This window comes from Bos indicus, chromosome 3, assembly GCF_029378745.1.
Source record: "Bos indicus isolate NIAB-ARS_2022 breed Sahiwal x Tharparkar chromosome 3, NIAB-ARS_B.indTharparkar_mat_pri_1.0, whole genome shotgun sequence".
NCBI classification, from domain to species: Eukaryota; Metazoa; Chordata; class Mammalia; order Artiodactyla; family Bovidae; genus Bos; species Bos indicus.
The window spans coordinates 11,055,307-11,077,884 of NC_091762.1; the positions used below are offsets into that span (position 1 = coordinate 11,055,307).

The following is a 22,578-nucleotide window of genomic DNA, read 5'->3' on the forward strand; positions in this document are numbered from 1 at the left end:
AACTCTTAAAAAAGATTGCCAAATTGCCATTCAGGAGAGTTTGTACCAATTTAAATGTCCAAATAGCAAAACTGTTTGCTTAGTTCTCAGAAAGGTTGATAATACAATGTGTTATAATTACTAAAAATGTATTTGCAAGTTAGACATACTCACTTTATAATTTGCAAAGCAATGCACATAAATATTTTCCTTAATTTAATCAACCTCATTTCAAGGCTGATGAGCTGCTTAAAAAGAAAGTTTATATTGGTTATTTAAATTAGGTAGAGTTCTGACTGTTTATATTTGATTTCACTAGCCAAGTGAAACACCTGAAAATATGGATCAGGAGAATCAGACAATGGTGACTGAATTTTATTTCTCTGATTTCCCTCAGTTTGAGAAGGGCAGTCTCTTATTCTTCATTCCTTTGTTCTTAATTTACGTGTTCATTATTGTTGGAAATTTCATGATCTTCTTTGCTGTCCAGCTGGATGCACGTCTCCACAATCCCATGTACAATTTCGTCAGCATCTTCTCCTTCCTGGAGATTTGGTACACCATAGTGACCATCCCCAAGATGCTCTCCAACCTTGTCAGTAAAGAGAAGACTATTTCTTTCACTGGCTGCCTCCTGCAAATGTATTTTTTTCACTCACTTGGGGTCACAGAAGCCCTAGTCCTCACAGTGATGGCCATTGATAGGTACATTGCCATTTGCTACCCCCTCCGCTATGCAACCATTATGACCCCTCGACTATGCATCCAACTCTCTGCTGGTTCTAGCATCTTTGGCTTCCTTATGCTACTGCCTGAGATTGTGTGGATTTCTACTCTTCCCTTCTGTGGTCCCAACCAAATCCATCAACTCTTCTGTGACTTTGAACCTGTATTAGGCTTAGCCTGTACAGATACATCTATGATTCTGATTGAAGATGTGATTCATGCTATTTCCATCCTAACTTCTGTTTGTATCATCACCCTTTCCTATTTAAGAATCATTGTTGTGATCCTGAGGATTCCCTCAGGTAAGAGCCGTCAGAAGGCATTCTCCACTTGTGCAGCCCACATCACTATTTTCCTCCTGTTTTTTGGCAGTGTGACACTCATGTACCTGCGTTTCTCTGTCACTTTCCCACCACTACTGGACAAGGCCATTGCACTAATGTTTGCTGTCCTTGCCCCACTTTTCAACCCAATAATCTACAGTCTGAGAAACAAAGACATGAAAGATGCCATCAAGAAAATCCTCTGTTCTTGGGGCTTCACTGTGGTCCAATGGTTAAGAATCCACCTTGCAATGCAAGGGATACCAATTCAATCCTTGGTCCAGGGAAATCCCACATGCCATGGAACAACTAAGCCTGTGTACCACAACTACTGAGACGGCGCTCTGGAGCCTGTGAGCCACGACTACTGAAGTGTGCAAGCCCTAGAACCTGTGCTCCGCAACAAGAGAAGCCACCACAATGAGAAGCCCACACGCTGCAAGAGTAGCGCCCCGCTGCAACTAGAGAAATCCCTGTGCAGCAACTAAGACCTACCACAGCCAAAAAATAAGCAAACAAATAAGTAAATCTTAAAAACAAAACAAAACAAAACAAAACAAAAACATAAAAAGAAAGTCCTCTGTTCTCAAAAAAACGTTCAGTGTCTCCAGAAGCCAATGAAAATTCACTTTATCTGTTCAAGCATCTATATTCATAAGTTTAAAATGCTAACAAATCAGTTTTTAAAACTACTGGGCATAATTTATCTTTATGTAGTAGTTTGGGTATGATTTCCACTTTTCTAATGTAAGAACTATTGCTTAAGCTGATAAAGGAATTTGTTGGTGATCTACCTATCTTTATAACATTTATAGATTATTATGGAGTATTTTGTACACTTTATAACACCAAATCAATGGAGATACTGAACTAAGTAATAATCATATTTATTTCTTGCAAATCGAAAATTTTCCCTTACTTTTCCGTTTTATATTCACGGTACTCCTATATCATTATTATTATTAATTTATTTATAGAAGATTAACAAGATATGCAGCAGTGAAGTAGTTTAAGGCAGAAGAAGAAACCTGGCTTCCTAACATTCATCTAAGAGACATTTATCCCTCCATAGGTTGTCTAATGATAGATAACAATGATTGTGCAGTCCATATAGTCTTTGACCTTGGGATGTTTGTGTCCTGCTGTTTTTATTAACTTTTTTGGGTTTTGTTTTACATTGTTCAGAAAATTCTCGACCAAGTACTCTTGAAAGCTTGAAGGTTAAATAGACAAAATATATAGGCTTCGGATCAAAAACTTCCCATAAATTATGTAAATATATATAATTATATCTGATGTGCTAATCTAAAAAAATCACTATGACTATATAAATAATGTTCTATGTTATGTTATAATAAAATGCTGGGCCGGTCTCACACCTCAGTGTCCCTCTTCTTATTGCCTTTCTGCTCTGGAATGTTTCTCTCTTTCTTATTTTCTGCCTTGGAACTTATACTCAGCATTAAAAACAAACAAACAAAAAAAATCCACACACACTTTTTTCCTTCCCTACCTCAAACTTATTTATTTTTAATTGAAGGAAAACTGCTTCACAATATTGCATTGACCTCTGTCTAGATCAACATGAGTCAGCCATAAGTATACATGCATCCCCTCCCTCTTTGACCTCTCTCCCATACCTTCCCACCCCTCTTGGTTGTTATAAGAGCCCCAGTTTGAGTTCCCTGTGTCATATAACAAATTTCCATTGGTTATCTATTTTACACATGGTAGTGTATATGCTTCCATGTTACTCTCTCCATTCACCCCATTCTCTCTTTCCTCTCCCCCACCCATGTCCATAAGTCTGTTTTCTATGTATGTTCCTCCATTATTGACCTGTAATTAGGTTCACTGGTACCCCCTTTCTAGATTCTATATATATGCATTAATACACAATATTTGTTTTTCTCTTTCTGACTTACTTCACTCTGTATAATAGGCTCTAGGTTCATTCACCTCATTAGGACTGACTCAAAAAATGTGTTCCTTTCAATGGCTGAGTAATATTCCAGTGAATATATGTACCACTGTTCCTTTATCCATTTATCTGATGTTGGACATCTAGGTTGCTTCCTGTGTCCTCGCTATTGTAAATAGTGCTGCAATGAACATTGGTGTACTTGTGCCTTTTTCAATTTTGGTTTCTTCAATATATATGCCAAGTAGTGGGATTGCTGGGTCATATGGTACTTCCACTCACAGTTTTTTGAGTAATCTCCATACTGTCTTCATAGTGGCTGTATCAAGTTATATTCCCACCAACAGTGCAGGAAGGTTCCTTTTTCTCCACACCTTCTCCAACATTTATTATTTGTGAATTTTTTGATGATTGCCATTCCAACTGGAATTCACATACATTTTATCTTCTGGGATGAGTCCATGCCTTCCTCCTACAAAAGTGCTCTAGTGATTTTAGGGGTAAATTGTCTCTAAAAAAATTTTTTTTTCAGCTCCTGTTGAAAGCAAACCAATCGTCTCAGTGGTATCACAAATAGAAGGAAGACAACCACAGGTGTGAGAAGAAGAGAGGTGCCAGAAAATAGAAACATCAGTAGTATGGAACATCAAAACAAAGTTCAGTCAGCTTCGATCAGGGAGATAAATTCTTAAATGCACTTGGGTTAAGTGTTAAGGTGGAAGACAGTGCTAGCTCTCAACTCTGGATCAGACCCAGGCCCCGTTTCCGCTCATGCCTCATGGAGCCAGTGCTATCCTATATCCCCTCTCTCTCCAGTAACTGCAAATTATCTCTTACATTAATGTGAGCTTTTTGATACCCATTAGAAAATTTTGGGGAGTAAAGAAAAGTATATAGACTTTTCTTGGTTATAAAATTAAAATGAACTTATTTGAGGTTACTGTTTAGAAACCTAGCCTTTAGACCTTTGAACTCCTGGTTTAAAAGCTTAGTATTCCATTTATAAATCTAACAGATTTTATTATTCACTATTAAAGGTGTTTGACAAGTATTTGGTCTGGTTTATAAACTTGGCAATTAAATCATTTTAAATTGCATTTAAATATGGTATACACTGGGCTTCTCTGGTAATTCAGCTGGTAAAAAATTCGCCTGCAAGCAGGAGACCCCTGGGTCAAGGAGTTTGATTCCTAGGTCAGGGAGTTCCCCTGGAGAATGGATAGGTTACCCCCTCCAGAATTCTTGGGCTTCCCTGGTGGCTCAGGCGGTCAAGAGTCCACCTGAAATGCGGGAAACCTGGATTCAATCCCAGAGTTGGGAAGATCCCCTGGAGGAGGGCATGGCAACCCACTCTAATACTCACTCTAACACTCTTCCCTGGAGAATCTCCATGGACAGAGGAGCCTAGTGGGCTTAAATAGTCCATGAGGTCACAAAGAGTCCGACGTGACTAAGCACAGCACAGCACATGATGTATACTATTTTGCTTTTAAGTACTCGATTTTCTGACTCAATAAACAAAGACTCCACAGGTTTTAAAAAACAATCTTTATAATCTTAAAAAACTCTCCAAAACTAAAAAGTAAGTTATAAATATGGCTTATCCTAAATACTTTTAAGTGTTTTAATGCTGTGACAAATATAGTAGGATTTAAATTTTAAATAATAAAGTGTAAAATCTTGATTTAATGTGTGTATTTTATAAACTATAAATTTTTTAAAAAAGTAAAAGGCTTCCCTGGGGGATCAGTGATAAAGAATCTGCTTGTTAATGCAGGAGACACAGATTTGATCCCTGGTCTGGGAGAATCCCACATTCTGTGGAGCAACTAAGCCTGTATACCACTACTATCAAGCCTGTGTTCTAGGGCCTAGGAACTGCAACTCAAGCCCATATGCCACAACCACTGAAGCCCACATGCCCAGACCCTGTGCTCTGCAACTAGAGAAAGCCCACACTGCAATGAAGACCCAGCATAGCCAAAAGTTAATAAATAAAAAAATTTTAGATGTATAAATTAATTGCTCAATTAGAAATCTAAAATTAGAATTACAAAGTAGATTTATTATTCTAATAGGTCAAATTATCTTAAATAATGCAACTGCATAAAATACTGCTGCTGCTACTGCTAAGTCTCTTCAGTTGTGTCCGACTCTGTGCGACCCCATAGACGGCAGCCCACCAGGCTCCGCTGTCCCTGGGATTCTCCAGGCAAGAACACTAGAGTGGGTTGCCATTTCCTTCTCCAATGCATGAAAGTGAAAGTGAAGTTGCTCAGTAAGTGTCTGACTCTACGTGACCCCGTGGACTACAGCCTACCAGGCTCCTCCGTCCATGGGATTTTCCAGGCAAGAGTACTGGAGTGGGTTGCCATTGCCTTCTCCGGCATAAAATACTAAATATATACAAATTCCTTAGTGAAAAATACAGATAATAAGTCTTGATTCTATCAAACATTTCTAAAACCTTGTTGAGTTTAAAAGATACTAACCAACTAAAGAAATAATAATATGATCCATTTTGTTATTCATACAGCAAATGTTTACAAAGGTTACTATGCCAAGCACTGGTTTAGGTGCTTGTGATAAGACTAAAAAAGTTCCCTGTCATTATACAACTTGAACTATGATGAGGGAAATTATCAAAAAAATATTAAAAATAAAAAATTTCCAAAATAGAATAAAATCATCTGGTCTCTATACAACAAAAAAATAAAACTATTGCAAGATAATAGGATTTAGTGTGGGTAGGGAGAAGGAAATGGCAACCCACTCCAGTGTTTTTGCCTGGAGAATCCCAGGGACGGGGGAGCCTGGTAGGTTGCCATCTGTGGGGTTATACAGAGTCGGACACGACTGAAGTAACTTAGCAGCAGTAGCAGCAGCAGGGATATCATAATTTTAAATAAAGTGGCCATAATTGGACCTCATTATAAGGTTACATTTGAACAAAGATTTGAATAAAATTGTGATTCATAGGAATATGAGGAGATAAAATAATGAATAATCTAGGCAGCAGTAAAAGCTAGTGAAAACCTGACTCAGAAAACATGATCAATAAGATAGAAGAACAAAGATAAAGCATTCTGCAAGTCAAGTGAACAGAATACATCAAGAAAGAAGTGATTGTTAAATTCTGCAAAATAGTCAAATAAGGTAAAGACTGAAGGTTGACTTTGAACTTAGGTACTTGGAGATCATTGTTAAATAAATAAGAGAAGTATGCATGAAATGGTGACAGTAAAAGCCTGACTTGAGTAGTTGGATAGAAAAGAATCAAAGAAAAATTGGAAATTTCAATTACAGATAACTCTTTCATGGAGTTTTACTACTACTGAAAACAGAGAAATAAGGTAATAAGGAGCAAGTGGAATCATTAAAATACTTAGTTAAGGGTGAGTCACAATATATTTTAAACCATAATATAGGATACATATATCTACATAAATGTATATTCACATCCATATTTATAGCTAAAACAGTGTTTTTACAAAAGAATACTTATGCTTAATCCATATGGTACCTCTTATCTTTTCTTTACTTCCTTTCCCCATTCTATTTCTTTAAATCATTTTTGGAACTGATTTCACCACTTCCTAATGGATTGTGATAAGTTTGAAAAATTGATGAAATTAGGTCTTTAATTTTTGCTGTCTTTGGATGAGTATTTACTAAGCTGTTTCTATTTTAACTTTGTATTTGCTTATAGTTTTCTAATTTATTTATAATAAAGTGTTGCAATTTATTAAAAAAACAAGTGCTATTTTTAAAAATGATGGCAATTTTAATATGATGAAGAAAATAAATATACACTCTCTGACAGTACTGACATGATGTTAAAATAGTATAATCTTTTCTAGAGCAATTTAGCAATATGCATCAAAAGAATTAATATATCTATTTAGAAGTAGTGACAGAGAGTGCTCTTTTGATGAAGTAGCATTTAAACTGACAGTTGAATACTGAGAAGGAATCAGCCAGGAAAACATATAAGATAAAACAATTGTGCAAATATCTTGAGGTTAGAAATAGCTGGGTTTCTAAGAAAACCATTTTAAAGGAACCAAATGCATATGTGCAAATGGAACTCAGTAAGAGTCATGAGATGAAGATTAGTAGCAAAATATGCAAACTTGCAGCGCATATTATGATATATTGGAATTTGTTCCAACTGAAGACACTGAAGTAAGATATTAGATTCTTGGAATAACATCCCTGCAGTTGTATGAATGCAAATTGTGTGCACGCTCAGTCGCTTAGTCGTGTTCAACTCTGCAACTCCATATGCTATAGCCTGCCAGACTCCTCTGTCCATGGGATTATCCAGGCAAGAATACTGGAGTGGCTTGCCATTTTCTTCTCCAGGGGCTCTTCCTGACCCAGAGATCAAACTCCTGTCCCCTGTGTCTCCCTTATTGGCAATTGATTCTTTACCTCTGAGCCACCTAGGAAACCCATGGATACAAGTTGGAGTACAGCAAATGTGGAGGTGGAAAAGATGAATTATGGGAACACAGTAATGCTTCTCTGTTACAAAACAGTCTGCCCCCAGAATTAGAGCTTGAAACAGAAACTATCTCTCTGTCTCTTAATTTATGGGTTAATTTTCACTGGAGTCAAATAGCTAGTTCTTCTGGTCCTGGTTCCCTCATGCATTAAGAGTCAGCAACTGTTTGGTTGGAACTGACTGAACTAGGGCAATGCTCTGTCTGGCTAAGACAATTATACTCTCTCCCATGTCTTTCATCTTGCAGTAGACTAGCCCCTATTGTGCATATAATGGCTAGCTGGAGTGCTAATATAGAGGCTGAGTACATGGGTTTCTAGAGACTCATTTCAGAACTGGCACATAAATCCTTCTGTTGCATCCTACAGCCAAATCAGTTTAAAAGGGGGACTTGTTCAGTTGCTCAGGAGTGTCTGATTCTTTGCGACCCAGGGAGAGAAATAGTGACCCCCACAAAAGACTGTGCCAGATCTGCCTGTGAGGGTTTGAGGGTCTCCTGCAGAGGCATGAATCAACAGTGGCCTGCCGTGGTGACACAGGCTCTGGCAGCAGCAGTCCTGTGAGGTATAAGTCATTTTGGAGGAGGTTGCCATTAGTCCTACCATAAAGCTGCTACCTGGGTGACCCAGAAACTAAAGAACAATTATCCAAAAGAAGTTCTCACACTGTTGCAAAGGATCTATGTCCCACGACAGACTTCCCAACCTGGAGAACTCTTAAAGGGACTGGGAATCCCCAGGGAATCTGACTTTGAAGGTCAGTGGGATTTGATTACAGAACTTCTATAGGACTGGGGAAATGGAGGCTTTGGAGGGCACAAACCAAACCTTATGTGCAACAGGAACCCAGGGGAAAGGAACAGTGACCCCACAAGAAACTGAGCCAGACTTGCCTGTGAATGTTTTGGAGTCTCTGGCAGAGGCATAGGTAGACAGTGGCCTGCTGCAGGGTCAGGGGCACTGGCAGCAGCAGTCTTGAGAGATGTGGCATGTTGGCATAAGTCTTCTAGGAGAAGGTTGCCATTAGCCCTACCATAGAGACTGTGAAAGTGAAAGTGTTAGTTGCTCAGTCATGTCCGACTCCATGATCTCATGGACTGTAGCCGGCCAGACTTCTCTGTTCATGTAATTTTCCTGACAAGAATACTGGAGTGGGTTGCAATGCCCTTCTCCAGGAGATCTTCCTGACCCAGGGGTCAAATCCAGGTCTCCCACATTTTAGGCAGATTCTTTTCCATTTGAGCTAATGGGGAAGCCCTTATAGAGACTATAGCCCTACCACAGAGACTGCAGATTCCAGGACTGGGTAGCCCCAGGCCAAAATACAGGGTGGGAGTACATACCTACCCATCAGCAGAAAATTGGATTTACTGAGCAGGCCCTGTCCACCAGAGCATGACCCAGTTTTCCCAACAGCCAGTCTCTCCCATCAGGAAGCTTGCATAAGCCTCTTATCCTCATCTATAAGACGGCAGACAGAATGAAAACCACAGTCACAGGAAACTAACCAAAATGATCACGTGGATCACAGACTTGTCTAACTCAGTGAATCTATGAGCCATGCTGTGCAGGGCCACTCAAGATGGCTGGATCGTGGTGGAGAATTCTGACAAAATTTGATCCACTGGAGAAGGGAATGACAAACCACTTCAGCACTCTTGCCTTGAGAACCCCATGAACAATATGAAGAGGCCAAAAGATAAGCCTCCCAGGTCAGTAGATGTCCAACATGCTACTGGGAAAGAGCTGAGAAATAGCTCCAGAAAGAGTGAAGAGGCTGAGTCAAAGTGGAAATGATGACCAGTTGTGGATGTATCTGGTGGTCAAAGTTAAGTCTGATACTGTAAAGAACAATTTTACATACAAACCTGGAATGTTAGGTCCATGAATCAAGTTTGATTTGATGTGGCCAAACGGGTGATGGCAAGAGTGAATATTGACATTTTAAGAATCAGAGAACTAAAATGGATGGGAGTGGGAGAATTTAATTCAGATAACCATCATATATACTACTCTGGGCAAAAATCCCTTAGAAGAAATGGAGTAGCCCTCATAGCCAACAAAAGGGATACCTAGAGGGGGGAAAGAAATTTCACTTCTTGGTAGAGTGAGTAAGTGTCTGAATGCTCAGTCATGTCCAACTCTTTGTGACCCTGTGGACTGTAGCCCACCAGACTCTTCTCTCCATGGAATTCTCCAGACAAGAATCCTGGAGTGGATAGCCATTTCTATCTCCAGGGGGTCTTCATGACTCAGAATCAAACCTGAATCTCTTGTCTCTCTTGCACTGGCAAGCAGATTGTTTACCACTGCATTAGAAAGAGCTGCCAAATTAGCTTGCAAAAGGCATGGATACAGGGAAGAGTTAAGATTGTGTGATTTTCTTTGCCACATAGAGATGATTGGTATCCCCACATTATGCTAAAATTTTCACTGGAACCACTGGAACTAATCCTGTATGTGTGGGCTCAAACTGAAAGGCAGTGGTCTATATTTAGAGCTTGAGTAGAGGAGTATCTTCAGCAAAGTAAACAAGTTTATCATGGCATAGTGTGCTACAATTAACAATTCTATTGCAAATGATATTTTATCTTCCTCAGGGAAATTCAACAGGCCTGGAGAAAGGCCACTATCCTTTCAGAGAATAGTTAAAAACAAAAACAAAACAACAACAAAACACACCACAAAAAAACACACCCCAATTCTGTTGAAAACAATTCTTCAGAATAATGGTATGCATGTGTATTGATTCTGAGCATATCTATCAAAAGTGATCATAGTTAAGGAAGAAGACTCTTGGAGTTCTTAACAGAAAGGAGAACTAATGAGAAAAGACCAGAGGAGAAGGGTTCTACTAATTAACCCATGGGGAAATAGAACTGCTGTTTTTCTTCAGGCATCAGGGGAAATATTTTGGTAGAGAAATATCCCCAAGAAGATTTTAGACAGGTATAACAGACCTACCTGAGGAACTGAAGGGACTTGAACTGCTTAAATGCAGGAAAGGGAAGGGACCTCCTTGTTTCTGCCAAAGGTAAGAGGAAAATGCACACAGTCCAAGATGAGATTGGCCCAATGTTAATGAGAAAGTCAATTTCTTCCCAAGCAGAAAGAAAGGACACTTAGCTAGTGTCCTTCTGTTAACTTAAATACCAATATTTGTGGACATATTTGAGATTGCATGAATGGAATTAGGATCAGATGGGAGGCAATAGATTTAAAACCAGTGATAATGTTATGTTTTATCTGAGGCATGATGGGTTGAATAATTAACACCTTTTCCCTAATTATTATGTTTCTCTGTTTTCACACCTTCAGAGTTTCTCTAAATTAACTCTGGTCCAAAAGTAAGTCATTTTACATACTGGTTTCTGTTCCCAATGAAATGAATATAAACCAAATGAGAACATGAATAAAGAGAGATTAGGTAGGATCAGTAGACTATTACTGAAAGTCATATCCCAGAGTATTGACTCAAATTGACTAGTCTCTAACTCCAGATCAGTTTTTTAATGCATATCTTCCTTTCTCCAATGGAGTTGGGTCAGCTCATTTCTCTTCTCCCAGTCTCCAATAGATAAATTTCATATGAAGCTCTGTAGAGGACAATACTGATTTTGCTAAAATATAAACACCTGGATTCTATTGACTTCCCTGGTGGCTCAGACAGTAAAGCGTCTGTCTACAATGAGGGAGACCTGGGTTCGATCCCTGGGTCAGGAAGATCCCCTGGAGAAGGAAATGGCAATCCACTCCAGTACTCTTGCCTGGAAAATCCTATGAACAGAGAAGCCTAGTGGGCTACAGTCCATGGGGTCGCAAAGAGTTGGACATGACTGAGCGACTTCACTTTCACTTTCTATTGAAAGGATTACTACTAGTCACTTAGAGGAAATAAATAGAGGAAATAAATAGAGATGCTAGAAACCCAAGAAGCCAGCAGCTGTGACTGCTTTAGAGGTCGAAAATGTCTCAGTTCTAAGGAATTAGCAGTAGTCATTTCTCCACTAATTTGTAAACGGAGCTCATGTAACTCTTCTTTGCTCCTTCCCTTAATCTCTTCCTGAGTTCAGCTGATCTAAGAGCATTGAATTGCCAAGTGTCCAGACGGTGGGTTAAAGCAACAACCGAAACAAGTGAGAGTAAAAGTGAAGCTTTGAATCACTTACCGTGAAAGTGTGACTGGAGAAAGGACCAATTCCCCCCATCCCAACCCTGTTTCATATCTCCTATAAAACTGAGCATCAGTCAAGCATCAGGGTTATCAACACAGACTTGGAGGTCATTTCAGTGTTGAAGGGGCTCTGAGCAAAAGACTGTAACATTTTATAGACATTGAAATAGAGGGGAAGTCACAGAGTGAGCTAAGTCAGAGAGGAGAAAAGTATCTCAAAGATTTTTCCTTCTCTTCCCATAAGGAGGCCTCTGTAGAGATACCTGAGGATGACTTTGGTACTTTGGTCCAAGGCTTCAGCTAAAGGGACTTAGGAATGAAAATGCCGGGTGAATGTAAATGTTCAAAAAGCATGAATGACCAGGGGAGACTGGGTCTTTTACTGCAACTCCCTTCAGAGACTGTGATGACCTGGCTGTGCACAAATTAGGAGTGGAAAGGGCATCTATCCCCTGGAGAGTCTGCCGGGAAACATCCGAAGACTCATCCAGGTTTTTCATCAGGAGCCAGTTTCTTCACTGTCCATGTATTTTTGAGGTGGAGGGTAGAGCAAAATGGGTCTTCCACTCTCTTATTATCTTATTCCTGTACATTAAACTCTTAAATCCACTTCCTTTATTTAAAAGTGTAATTCTTTCCTTTCTGATTCTTTCCCTTTGGGTTTTGGGATAGCCTAACATTTCCGTGAATTTGAAGTCAATCTTGTTTCTTTCCTTCTTTTGTGGATTTCTCCAAGACTTTCCTAATATAGCCTTGTTCCTACTAATCCCAACTAATACCATTCCTTCCTATTCTTTCCTATGAATACCCAGCAGCATTTTTCCCTTGGCAAATAGTCTTCTCTGTGTCTGTAATGTCTATTTACCTTCTTGCTTAACTGAAGTGAATCTCTTTTCTAAAAACAATACCATTTTCAGATGAAAGTTGCCAACTCTTCCCACTTCCCTTGTGTTTCTAGGCTGAGAAAAGTTCCACGGAAAATGTTTTATTGCTATTCTCCTTTTCCTTACATTGCTGTTACCTAAAAATTATTTTCTTTGGCACATACTTTAATACCTTCAATCTTAGTTGTGCCATGCAAAGACATTAAAGTTTACAGGAATGACTCAGTTAACAACTTTTCTCATAAACTTTTACTATGAATTTATATGATTGATTTTCTCCCATTCTAGGACTTTCGACATATAGTAATTATTCTACCTTACATATTTTAAACTCTAATATATCTGTCTTTAAGAATATGACCTTTTATCTCATTATTATTTCTGTTATAATTTCTCTTGAATTTCATGGGAGTATCAGTTTCTAGGCCTCCATTTCCACATAATTATCAATATCTTATTGTCTTCACATTCTTATACATCCATCTTAAACCCCTAAATCCAAAAGCTAAGCAATGTATGTCATTATCTTTGAGTTTTTTCCTTGAAGCATTTCAGCCGCTTTCTCCAAATCTACTAACCTTAAAGTTCCAATTCTAATATAATCACCTTTTTTTTTTTTTTTTTGTAATTCAGCTAAGAAAACTGAATAGGGAGATAGTTATTCATTCAGAATCTCTTCTTCTTTTCAATATCTCTAACAGATAGATGTTTTAGGAGTCTGGTTAAAAAGATTTCAAGAACCAGATTCCCAAGAGAGAGTCCACAGTTCACCTACTGGGCCTCCTTCATACTTACAAAATGCTCTAGTGCTGAATTTTTCACCAGTCCTTTCATTCTTTGGTGGCCAATTTCTACTAGATTTACTTTTGCTGCTGCTGGAGTTTTCTACCAAATCTCTATATCGATATGTGTGTCTGAAAGCCTTATTCTCTTCTCTAGCTACACTCAAAGCTGCTCTGTGGCCTGATAAAGAAGCATAATATTGGAAACTGGGGATATTCCAGAAAATGCAAAATTCAACTTTATGATGATTACATCATTGTATGAACTAAAAGTTTTGATTTTTCTAATCTATAGCCAAGAGTCATTAGAGAATTTAGCATGTGATTGATAGTGATTTTGTGAGTTCTTATAAAAATGTGATTATTAATAGTACCCCTAATATTCTACTTTATTGTAGTTAATATGGCTTATAAACATGACATTATTAATACTTTATTTGCTTATTATCTGTCTCCTTAATTAGTATATAAGGTTCATGAAAGTAGAGACTATTTTCTTCACTACTGAACTCAATAAACCTACCGTTGTGTTTTGCACGTGTGTGTGTGCTCAGTCACGTCCAACTCTTTGCGACCCCATGAACTGTAGCCCACCAGGCTCCTCTGTTCATGGAATTCTCCAGGCAAGAATACTGGAGTGGGTTGCCATTTCCTGCTCCAGGGGATCCTCTCAACCCAGGATCAAATCCACTTCTCTTGAATTTCCTGCATTGGCAGGAGGGTTCCTTATCACTGCCTCACCCAGGAAGCCCAAGGCACACACTAGGCACTAAATGAATACTTGCTTAATGAATCAAAGAATGATAGAAGTAAATAATTTACCTCAAGTGTTGTTCTTTGTACTCATGTAAGGTAATTGACCCGATCCTTCACACTTCATCTAGGGAGTGAGTTGCGTCTTTTTACGTATGACAATTAAGGCTGCTGAGACCATGGTGAGAAGTAACCAAACGTCTATGGTGACAGAATTTTTCTTTTCTGGACTTCCCGAGCTTGAAGATGGTAACCTCCTCTTCTTTATTCCTTTGTTAATCATCTACATATTCATCATTATTGGGAATCTCATTGTGTTTTTTGCAGTCAGGATGGATACTCATCTGCACAATCCTATGTATAATTTCATCAGCATATTCTCATTTTTGGAGATCTGGTACACCACAGCCACCATTCCCAAAATGCTCTCCAATCTTGTCAGTAAGAAGAGGACCATCTCCATAACTGGTTGCCTCTTGCAGATGTACTTCTTCCACTCACTGGGCAATTCAGAGGGGATTTTGTTGACTACCATGGCCATTGACAGGTATGTTGCCATCTGTAATCCTCTCCGCTACCCAACCATTATGACGCCCCGGCTGTGCACTCAGCTCTCTATAGGCTCCTGTATCTTTGGTTTTCTTTTGTTGCTCCCAGAGATTGTATGGATTTCCACACTGCCCTTCTGTGGGCCAAACCAAATCCACCAGATCTTCTGTGACTTTGAACCTGTGCTATGCTTGGCATGTACAGACACATCCATGATTTTGATTGAGGATGTGATCCATGCTATTGCTATCATCTTCTCTGTCTTGATAATTGCCCTCTCATATATCAGAATCATCACTGTGATCCTAAGAATTCCCTCTGCTGAAGGCCGTCAGAAGGCCTTTTCTACCTGTGCATCTCATCTTGGTGTCTTTCTGATGTTCTATGGCAGTGTATCCCTCATGTACCTGCGTTTCTCTGCCACTTTCCCACCAATTTTGGACACAATCATTGCACTGATGTTTGCAGTTCTTGCTCCCTTTTTCAATCCTATCATTTACAGCTTGAGAAACAAGGATATGAAGATTGCAATTAAGAAGCTTCTCTGCCTTCAGAAAGTATTTTATGCATCTGCAAGTTAATGCTAGATCCCAAGAATTGATTGATCATTAAAATCTCTTAATTTGATTGTCACTGTAGTGTTCTATATCCTAAAATTAACATAATACTAATTTATTTCCATACTGATATTTTCTGTTTATCCCAGTTCTTCTTCCTATGTACCTGTTTATTACATTTATATGTATTCAATTAAGATATCAATAACTACCTGTATAGACTTGAACAGATAGATAAATAATAGAAAGGAAATACGATGTTTACACCATCAAAATATATTTGAGCATTAATTTTATTGTTATTTGCTTTCTTGAACATTTATTTTATTGTTTATGAACATCAATTTTATTTTTAATATGTTTTAAAATTATTATATTATTATTATAATGTTATAGGCATTAGTAACAACTGAAAGTTATAAAATATAGCAGTTAAAAACATAAGATCTAGAGAAGAGGGTGAGGTCCATATTTCACTAGTACCACATACTAGCTTTGAGACCTTGAACAGGTTGTTAATTAATCACTCTGCATCTTAGTTTCATCATCTACAAAGTGGGTATAAAAGTAATATATGTTGAAGGTAGAACTTCATATAGTTTTATAAAAACTGAGTGAATTACTCTGTGAAAGTAATTAGAATGTTTCATAACATAGGGCGAGTGCAAAAATAAGTGTTAGCTATTACTATTATTTGCCACTAATTACTTGCATTTATTTTGGATGTTTTAAAGAATGCTATAGTAAAGAATGATATATTAGAAATGAAATCTCATACATGTATCTATGATTATTATTCATAGAGTTTTGTTAATATTGTTTTTCTGGGGCCAAGTGGAATCAATCTTCACTTTAACTATTTTGGTTGAATTTGACCAATTTGATTGAATTAGACTGTTTGATTTAATGTGATTTCAAACACACTCTGAAATGATAAAAAGTAGATAGATGATGAATAGAGAGATAATATATATAATTAAAGACACAGAGCTTTCTGAGCTACTTCTCTTGCTTTTATTTTTGTTCTCTTTGTGTTGTCCAAGGACATTCATAAAGGCTATTTTTATACCTTGAAATACCATATGTCACATTCCTTTCAAGAAAAAATTAATATATTTGATTTGAAGTGTCTAAAGGACCAGCTGAATCTGTTGGGTAGTCCAGAAATGATCAAAGTTGTATATATAAAAACTACAGTAAATCAGAACATACAAAAAGTAAAATAATATAAAACCAAAATACTATAAATACTGTAAAAAGATTGCCCTTAATTTATCCCTAAACTTGAATTGTTACCCCAGTATGCATACATACAAAGTCCAATTGAAGACCATACTTATCAACAGATATTGATAGAGGAAATAGGATAAAAGAATCTAGGGATGAAAATGGATACAATTCTACATATAAGCTATGAAAAAAAAATGATCAAAACTTGAAAAAGCAGATGCTGAGAAGTCATGGTGCATTAGGAAGCTCCAGATACAGGAAACAGAATCAAATAGAATCATAGTGGAGCTGTCCCTTGAGCTGTGTTCAGAGAAGTGTATGAAAAGTAAGTCTGAAATACACAAGCCAGAGAAGTGATTAAATATCCAAGTAATCTCCAGCTGCTAAAACAAAACCAGAAATATACAACTTCTCGGCACAGAAACAGTCATCTACAGCTGATGTCAGACTTCATGGCAGATGCTTCCATGTTTGTGATGAGCCATTAGATCATCGACACATTCTTCTCTAGTTAGCTTTGTATCTGTGTATGTAGTCACCTACACGAACACACACAAATATACCCACACACCCAGATTATCCTTTTGTAAAAAAATTACTTTAGTCTTCCCCTACACTGAGTGCTATAAGACCATTAAATGTGTTTAATGCATGGCTCAGTAGTTACTTGAAGAATTACTATAATTAAATAGAGATAGAGATTTGAGGATTGGAGACAAATGAAACATAATAAATCTAATTTAAAAAATAAGTAAAATAATTTTTATTTAAATGTTCAATAAGATTTGTGAAAATAGTATTAATATCTATTAGTAAAAATACGGGCAAATGAAAAATACAAAAATAGAATGTAATAGAAATATTGAATAATTGAATACTACAAAAAAATGAAAATAATGACTTAGAAGAAAGCCTAAAGGACATATTCCAGAAAAAAAGGACCAACATGAAAAGCCTAAGATTAAATGTAAGGAAAGAAATATATATGGAATATATTCACTTATTCTACAAACCATATATTGTTGTTATTGTTGTTCAGTAGCTAAGTTATGTCTGACTTTTTGTGACCCCATGGACTGCAGCTTCCCTGTCTTTCACTGTCTCCTGGAGTTTGCTCAAATTTATGTTTATTGAGTCAGTGATGCCATCCAACAATCTCATCCTCTGCCATACATATGAATATATAAATTCCATAAAGAAACAAAGTAGAAGAAAAATAATAATTGAAATTAAAGGAAATTATTTTTGAGCTAAAGAATAACTGAGTCAGCAGATCAGAAGAGACTGTTTCACATAAGACCTGGGACTGTAAAATTCCTAGAAGAAAACAGAGGAAAATACCCTTGGCATCAATTTTGGCAATGACTTTTTGCGTATGACACCAAAAGCACAGGCAACAAAAAATAGACAAGCAGGAAAAAAAATAGACAAGTGGGACTACATCAAACTAAAAACTACTGTACAGCAAAGGAAATAATCAACAGAACAACAAGGCAACTGACAGAATGTGAGAAACATTTGCAAACCATATATCTGAGGAGGAGATAATTTCTAAAACATTTGTTAGTCACCCAGTCATGCCTGACTCTTTGCAACCCCATGGACTGTAGCTCATCAGGCTCCTCTGTTCATGGAATTCTCTAGGCAAGAATACTGGAGAACACTGGAGTGGGTTGCCATTTCCTTCTCCAGGCAATCTTCCCAATCTAGGGATCAAACCCTGGTCTCCATATTGCAGGCAGATTCTTTACTGTCTGAGCCACGAGGGAAACCCCAGAATATATAAGGACCCCCTCAAATAACTCAGTTAAAATGGGTAAAGGATTTGAACAGATATTTCTTCAAATAAGACATACATTTAGCTAACAGGTATATTAAAAAAATTTCAACATTAAAACATTACAGTGGCTCAGACAATAAAAAATCTGCCTGCGCTTCAGGAGACTTGTGTTCGATCCCTGGGTCAGGAAGATCTCCTAGAGAAGGTAATGGCAACCCACTCCACTATTCTTGCCTGGAGAATTCCATGGACAGAGGAGCCTGGCAGGCTATCATGCATGAAGTCACAAAGAGTCAGATGTGACTGAGCAACTAGCACTTATTAACCATCAAGGAAATGCAAGTCAAAACTACAATGAAATATCTTCTCACACCAGTTAAGATGGCTATTAACCAAAAAACAAAAGATAACAAATATTGGTGAGGTGACAGAGAAATTGGAACCCTTGTATAGTGGGTATGTAAAATGGTGCACAGATACAGAAAACAATATGGAGATTCCCAAACAATTAAAAATTCAAGTACCATATGATCTAGTATTCCCACTTCAGGGTATACATCTGAAAGAACTGAAGTCAGGATCACAGAGAGATATCTGCACTCCTATGTTTATTGAAGCACTATCCACAATAGCCAGGAAATGGAAGCAACCCGAGTGTACATCGTGAGATAACCTGATAAAATATTGTGGTATACATACACAATGGAGTGTTATTTAGTTTTTTAAAAAGAGAGAAACTCTGCCATTTGCAATAATGTGAATAAATCTGGAAGATATTAAGCTAAATGAATCTAAAAACAGAAAGTAAAACACTGTATGATTCCACTTATATGAAGTATATAAAATAGTCAAACCCACAGAAGCAGAGAATACTATTATGGTTGCCATGAACTGAGAGGTGAGGGAAATGAGGAGTTGTTCAGTAAGTATAGAGTTTCAACCATGATACATGAATAAGTTCTATAAATCTGCTGTATAACATAGTGCCCGTAGTTAAGAATATGACATTGGGCATTTCAAAATTTCTAAGGGGTAAATCTCATATTGTGTTCTTCACACGTAACACAGAGAAAACCATAACAAGCAAACTACAAACTAAGGGGTATAAGGAACTTCTAGATGGTATTGGATATGCATATAACCTTTATTGTGATGCTGTCAAGGGTGTTTGCGATATATTCAAACTCATCAAGTTGTACATATTAAATATGTGTGGTTCTTTGTATCCAAAATTTTGTTGTTCAGTCACTCATAGTGATCAAGTCTTTGTGACCCTATGGACTGCAGCACACCAGCTGCAACTTCCCTGTCCTTCACTATCTCCTGGAGTTTGCTTAAATTCATGTCCATTGATTCGGTGATGGTATCCAACCATCTCATCCTCTACTGCCCTCTTTTGCCTTCAATCTTTCCCAGAATTTTTTTTTTAATACAAATTATATCTCAATAAATCTGAGAAAGAAAGATGGTTTCTTCCTATGCTAACTTATTAAAAAAACAATTTTGCCAACTGAAAGTTTTTAACTTTAAGAAAAAATATAAGAAAATAGACAAGGGGGGGGGAGGAGCCAAGATGGCAGAGGAGTAGGACGGGGAGAACACTTTCTCCCCCACAAATTCATCAAAAGAGCATTTAAACGTCGAGTAAATTCCACAAAACAACTTCTGAATGCCGGCAGAGGACATCAGGCACCCAGAAAAGCAACCCAACTCTTCGAAAGGAGGTAGGAAAAAATATTAAAAACAAAAAAAAAGAGACAAAAGAGGGAGGGACGGAGTTCCGTCCCGGGAAGGGAATCTTAAAAAGAGAGAAGTTTCCAAACATCAGGAAACCTTCTCACTGCCGAATCTGTGCCGAGCTTTGGAAGCACAGAGGGCAACATAACAGGGAGAAAAAATAAATAAACAATTAAAACTCGCAGATTGCGAGCCCTACGGTAACTCCCCCAGCAGAGAAGCAGCGCAGACGCCTGCATCCGCCATTAGCAAACCGGGGCTGGGCAGGGAGGCGCGGCGTGGGCTGCATCGCTGAGAGTAAGAATCTGGCCTGAATACCCTGAGCGCTATCTGAGCGAAATAATTTGGGCTAGCAAACCAGACTGTGGGATACCTACCACGCGAAAAGCCAGCCCTAACCTAAGACCGCCAGGCCCGTGCACGGAACAAAGGACTGAACAGAGATAGCCGGCTGCAGACCTTCCCCCTCCGGTGACAGGCAGCCAGAGCCGGAAGGGGGCAATCGCAGCCCCAGAGAGACATTATCTATAAAACTGTAAACAGGCTTCTTTGCTAACTAAAACTTCTTGGGGGTCTGGACGGTCAACATCTGCCTGAGAAGGTGCGCCGGTTTTACATCCAGATAACCGAGTGGCGGGGAGGCGATAAGTCGCAGCATTGGCGCTCGCCTGGGAAGAGCAAATTGGCGCTCGGACCTGGGAAGAGCACAAAACGCAGGCCCAACTGAGTCTGCGCCTCTGAGGACTACCCGAGTGCCTGAACCTGAGAGGCTTGGACCTGGGAGGTGCATGCAGCCCAGGGCCAGCCTCGGATTGTTCCCGGCGGAACAACCTAGAGTCCGAGCAGTGTGGACAGGGAGGCTACACGCGCCGTGAGCCGGGGCAGACCCAGGGTGGCTGAGGCACTGCGAGCCCACCCCAGTGTTATTTGTTTGCAGCATCCCTCCCTCCCTCCCCACAGCGCGACTGAACAAGTAAGCCTAAAAAAAAAAAAAAAAAAAAAAAGTGTCCTCCACCGTGCCCTTTGAGTCAGGGCGGAAACCAGATACTGAAGAGACTAGCAAACAGAAGAAGATATAACAGAGGGAAACGCCTTGGAAGCTACAGGCAATAGATCAAAACCCTGTGGTTACTACGGACTACATAGGAAGGGGCCTATAGATCTTGAGAAATATAAATCTGACCAAGGAACTAGCCAAAAATGAACTGAACCCACAACACCCACAAAAAAAAAACCCCAAAAAAGTCCTAGATATATTTTTATTATTTTTACGATCATTCTTTCTTTTTTTTTTAATTAAAAAAAAAAAATTTAAGTCCTCTATTGTTCCTTTAATTTTCACTTTTATAACCTATTACTTTGCAAAAAAAAAAAAAAAAAGACCCTATTTTTTTCTTCTTCAGCAAACTTCATATATATATATTTTATAATTTTTTGACCTTGTTTTTTTTGTTGTTGTTTTTGTTTTTTTCTTCTTTTCTTTAACATTGTATTTTTGAAATTCCAAACTCTACTCTAGATTTTTAATTTTCACTTTTTGGTATATGTTATCAATTTTGTACCTATAGTTTTTTTTTATATAATTTCTGTGACTTTTTTTTTTTCTTCTTCTCTGTTTCTTTCTCTTCTTCTTTTATATAACATTGTATATCTGAAATTCCAAACTTTACTCTAGATTTTTAATTTATGCTTTTTGGTATTTGATATCAATTTTGTACCTGTATTTTCTTTATAATTTTTGTGACATTGTTCGTATTTGTTTGTTTGTTTTCTCTCTTTATTTTTCTTCTTCTTCTTTTTTTTTTTTTTAACATTGTATTTTTGAAATTCCAAACTCTACTCTAGATTTTTAATTTTTGCTTTCTGGTATTAGTTATCAATTTTGTACCTGTACTTTCTTTATAATTTTCGCGACCTTGTTTGTTTTTGTTTGTTCATTTTTTCTCTCTTTCTTTTCCTTCTTCTTTTCTTTAACATCGTATTTTTGAAATTCCAAACTCTACTCTAGATTTTTAATTTTCGCTTTCTGGTATTAGTTATCAATTTTGTACCTGTACTTTCTTTATAATTTTCGCGACCTTGTTTGTTTTTGTTTGTTCGTTCTTTCTCTCTTTCTTTTCCTTCTTCTTTTCTTTAACATCGTATTTTTGAAATTCCAAACTCTACTCTAGATTTTTAATTTTTGCTTTTATGTATTTGTTACCAATTTTGTACCTTTAAGGACCCAATCTTCAGGACCAATTTTTCACTAGGGAGTGAGATTACTGGCTTGACTGCTCTCTCTCCCTTTGGACCCTCCTTTTTCTCCACCAGGTCTCCTGTGTCTCCTCCCTAACCCCTCTCTACTCTACCCAACTCTGTGAATTTCTGTGTGTTCCAGACGGTGGAGAACACTTAGGGAACTGATTACTGGCTGGATCTGTCTCCCTCCTTTTCATTCCCCCCTTTTATCCTTCTGGCCACCTCTGTTACCTTCCTCCTTCTTCTCTTCTCTGTATAACCCCGTGAACATCTCTGAGTGGTCCAGTTGTGGAGTGCACATAAGGAAGTGACTACTGGCTAGCCCACTCTCTCCACTATTGATTCACCTCATCTCATTTGGGTCACCTCTAACTCCCTCCTCCCTCTTCTCTTCTCCATGTAACCCTGTGAACCTCTCTGAGTGACCCTCACTGTA

General features: G+C 38.1%; 2 protein-coding genes across 2 annotated transcripts; both read left to right on the top strand.

Annotated features, from left to right (window-relative positions):
- Positions 1-319: 319 nt before the first annotated feature.
- LOC109556691 (olfactory receptor 6K3-like) lies at positions 320-13,560 on the top strand. Its single transcript, XM_070779299.1, has 3 exons — positions 320-1,232; positions 3,482-3,543; positions 13,453-13,560. Exons 1-3 carry the CDS (start codon positions 320-322, stop codon positions 13,558-13,560), a joined length of 1,083 nt encoding a protein of 360 aa, XP_070635400.1.
- A 667-nt stretch (positions 13,561-14,227) lies between these two features.
- LOC109556692 (olfactory receptor 6K3-like) lies at positions 14,228-15,178 on the top strand. Its single transcript, XM_019958135.1, has one exon. The coding sequence runs from the start codon at positions 14,228-14,230 to the stop codon at positions 15,176-15,178; it is 951 nt and encodes a 316-aa protein (XP_019813694.1).
- The last annotated feature ends 7,400 nt before the right edge of the window (positions 15,179-22,578 follow it).